At 29.6% G+C, this 3,690-nt stretch overlaps 1 protein-coding gene across 1 annotated transcript; it reads right to left on the minus strand.

The window, feature by feature from the left end:
- Nucleotides 1–1,416: 1,416 nt before the first annotated feature.
- Nucleotides 1,417–2,144, minus strand: LOC124819632 (ethylene-responsive transcription factor ERF098-like). Its single transcript, XM_047291185.2, has one exon. The coding sequence runs from the start codon at nucleotides 1,963–1,965 to the stop codon at nucleotides 1,537–1,539; it is 429 nt and encodes a 142-aa protein (XP_047147141.2). The 5' UTR covers nucleotides 1,966–2,144; the 3' UTR covers nucleotides 1,417–1,536.
- Between the last annotated feature and the right edge of the window lie 1,546 nt (nucleotides 2,145–3,690).

Consider the following 3,690-nt stretch of genomic DNA (forward strand, 5'->3'; position numbering starts at 1 on the left):
GTATAACAGAATTAACTATCCGTATGAACGTCAATGACAGAGTGCTAAGATGAACATATTTAGCTTCAGACTGGGAATAAAATCAAAGGAGTTGGCCAAGTATGTAACGTTTTTTAAGGTAAAAGAAAGTGTATTATTATTAGTACTTGAGATTATTTAACTACTCATCTTAAATAGAATTCGAATTAACTTGGGTAATAGTTCTATATAATAAAAACTCATTTTTAGGGAGGAAAAATAAAATAAAAGGAAAGGAAAACTATCTTAATTAATACGTAATCATAATTTTGTACATTTATGGTTGTTTGTTTTAGTACCAAATAATATTTATTATGTAATAACATAGTATTGGATATATACATAATAAAAATACACGCTTTAAGAACACAAATAAGGTGATGACAAATTTAATTTTGTCGAAAATATATTGTTTTACTAATTTCATATGTTAATGTACTTATATTTTTAGAACACATCGATAATTAATATGAAAGATATATGCCATATTAACTGCTACTCACTTTTAAAAAATAAATGAGAACATTCATAAACACATCTTTTTTTATTCCTGACCTATTAACAATATAATTTGTAAACATTAATTGAAATTACTAATCCTTAGGTTATGAGTAATGTCATTAAGCAATGACTTAAATAATTTAGTTTTACGTGTGTATTTTTAATAAATTGTTCTTTATAGTATTAGTATTAAAAATTATCTAATTTTATTTATGAGAAAAATTGTTTTTTTTTTCTTAACTTTACGATAAAAAGGCAAGAGGTAGTATTTAACATTTGTTGACAAATTTTATACCAAAGTAAGCATAACAACAAATTTTTGATGAATGACTTTTGTACGAGTGTTTTGTGGCCCTGTTGTAACATAAAAAAATAGAATGAATGAATGTATTTCAGACCTTCAAACAATATTTTGAAAATTTAACAAGGGGTCAAGCATGATACAGTTAGTTCCAAAATTTAATTGGAAACCTGCTTTGTGCAAAAACAGAAGAAGAAATATTGACTAACAATTATTTATACTCTTCAGATAAATTTTCTTAAATAAATGCATATATACATTTTCTGAAGGGAAGTTTCCGTTTTCCTTATGTTTATATCAGAATAAAAATCACGTTTTCTTGCAAAGCGTTACATTTCGAACGTTCTATTATAACATAGATTATTACATTTCCCTTTCATAGATTATTATAACGTATTTTTAACGTTGTATAATCACCCCTATTTTTCATCTGACGCAATTATGTAGTGCAATTCGCAGATAAAATCATATAATTATCCTGTACACTAATGGCACATTAAGCTGAAAATAAAGGCACTACGTAATTAGTTAAAGTAGAGTTTATTCTTTTCGTCCAGAAACAGAAACTTGTACAAACACAGGTAACGAAGGCTATAGTTATATTTGCTTGTTTCTAGATCTGAAGAGAGATGAGATAAAGTTGAGTTATTACTATATATTGTTAATGAAGGAAAAAGAAAATAGCAGATAAATTATGGTAGAGTAGAGTGGTAGTACTATTCTCCCTTCTTTTTCTTCTTGTGCTCCTCTGACTGACCAAGAAGATCCTCCAACACCTTATCATCCAAACAAGGAATCTCGAAAACAGGCCTATGATATGCAGCAGAAGAAGAAGTGCTTCCACCACCATGAGAAGAGGAAGAAGATGGTGGTGCTAAATGAGGTGGATAAGGTGGTGAACCCCTTATCTGAGAATAGTACTCACTAGGAAAATTCAGAATTGCAAGATGACCTCTCAAGTTAAACGCTGCACGATCATAAGCTCTAGCAGCTTCTTCAGCGGTGTCAAATGTCCCCAACCACAGCCTCGACCCTTGCTTTGACGGATCCCTTATCTCCGCCGCGTACTTCCCCCAAGGCCGCCGCCGCACGCCACGGTACCGCACTTCTTCCTTGCCCTGCTTCCCCTTCTGGTTCTCCTCCATGTTCTTCTTCTTGGACTTAATCGTCGTGAATTTTTCTATTTTGACCTAGCTAGGTAGTTGTTAGCGTTACTGGGTGGTGAGTTTGTACGGTGAGGTTTGTGAATGCCTCAGATGCTTATATAAATAGTGTGTGCGTGAAAAAGTGTCAAATCTGAGGAAAATAATGATTTGTTCTCTATCTCAATCTAGGAACGTACATTGACCAAGATTTGTTTCGAAGAAGGTTCTGTATTTGAAATAGAAGTGTATAAATTCGATTCTTCGAGTATGTCGATGTTTTTATGTGGAGATGGTGCAAATTTTTCTCATCAATTTGCAACTTGGCAAAGTCTTATTTCATACATTTTAAGCGAGAATCATAGATTTTCTGCCACTATGCATGTATAGTTGGATCCATTAGGAACACTGGATTTATGTTTTTATTCACAACACTTTTTCGTGAAGGTGTATCTGATTGGGGTGGAGACAACATTATGCTTCCACAGATTGACGAGACTCAACTAACTATACTAAAAATAATGTATGTACTATTGAATAGTGCCTTCTATTATTTAAATCCAAAGGAAAACAAAAATTGAATTCAATACTATATCTTCAACTTTGTCATCAACTTGCATTCAAATTCATAGTGTTATCTTTGTTTACTTAGAGACTAGGCAATGCTACAGTTAAATTCATGTGTCAAACTTTTGCCTATTTTGGTATTCTTTGACCAAGTTACTAGGATAAGTTGTTTTATCGTGTTTAAATTTATAATGGGGAATCAATACGTCAGGATAATTTTTTTCTGTTAACTTATCTTATTCTAATCTTATATATATATACACACACTATCGTAATATACCAAGATATAGGTTAGGGAGATAATTAGATAATTATGTTATTTTCGTCCTCATCCTTATATCACATAACTATTCTACTTATTTTTAACCATGTGTTCATTTTTTTATTATAACAAAAAATAATAAAATTATAATTATAAAAATAAATGTAATATAAATAATTTTTACAATTTGATTATATATGGTTTTCATTTATTTTGTTGATGATTTTTATTATTTAATTTAAAAAAAAATTTAAAAATGTCAAATAAAATTAAAAAAAATGTCGATATAAAGAAAATCCTTTTTATATAATATAATAAATTAGAATTTTAATTATTATTATTTAAAGGGGTAATTTTGAGTTGATAGTTGTTATTTTCTCACCACAATTATCTTGGCGTTACTTACCTTCAGCTCAACTTTTTTTATACGCTAGTATCATTATAAGGATTGTCTGAATTACCATCCATTTTAATTATTTTAAGACTTCTCTTACACTAACTGTTATTATAAATAAATAATGAACTAGAAAGCTTTTTTGATAGAAAATCATGACATATGAGGAGTCCAAAATTTTGGATGATAAGAGTAAGATAATGCACCTTATTTTAGATGAGAAATGTCTTTAAAGTGAAATAAAGCAAAGTTATCTGAGAGAATAGACTTAAATGGCCATCTAATTAATAATATTTTTGTTTGTCTTTTTCTAATGCTTCATATCATTATACATGTATTTTACTGAGAACTCCGAGCGACACAATCAAAGTCATAATATATATTTTATTGATCACTTCACATGTTTAACTTGGTATCCATAATCTTTTTTTTCTCAATCCGACAAGCTACCGCTACCCAGCTCAGCAAAGAATTATGAACATATTCTGTTATAGCATTGAATATT

The sequence above is a fragment of the Vigna umbellata genome, chromosome 8, assembly GCF_029865625.1.
Source record: "Vigna umbellata cultivar VRB3 chromosome 8, Vumbellata_1.0, whole genome shotgun sequence".
NCBI classification, from domain to species: Eukaryota; Viridiplantae; Streptophyta; class Magnoliopsida; order Fabales; family Fabaceae; genus Vigna; species Vigna umbellata.

Excerpts from the sequence above, each read along its gene's own strand:
- LOC124819632 (XM_047291185.2), bottom strand. The coding sequence starts at position 1,965 with ATGGAGGAGAACCAGAAGGGGAAGCAGGGCAAGGAAGAAGTGCGGTAC.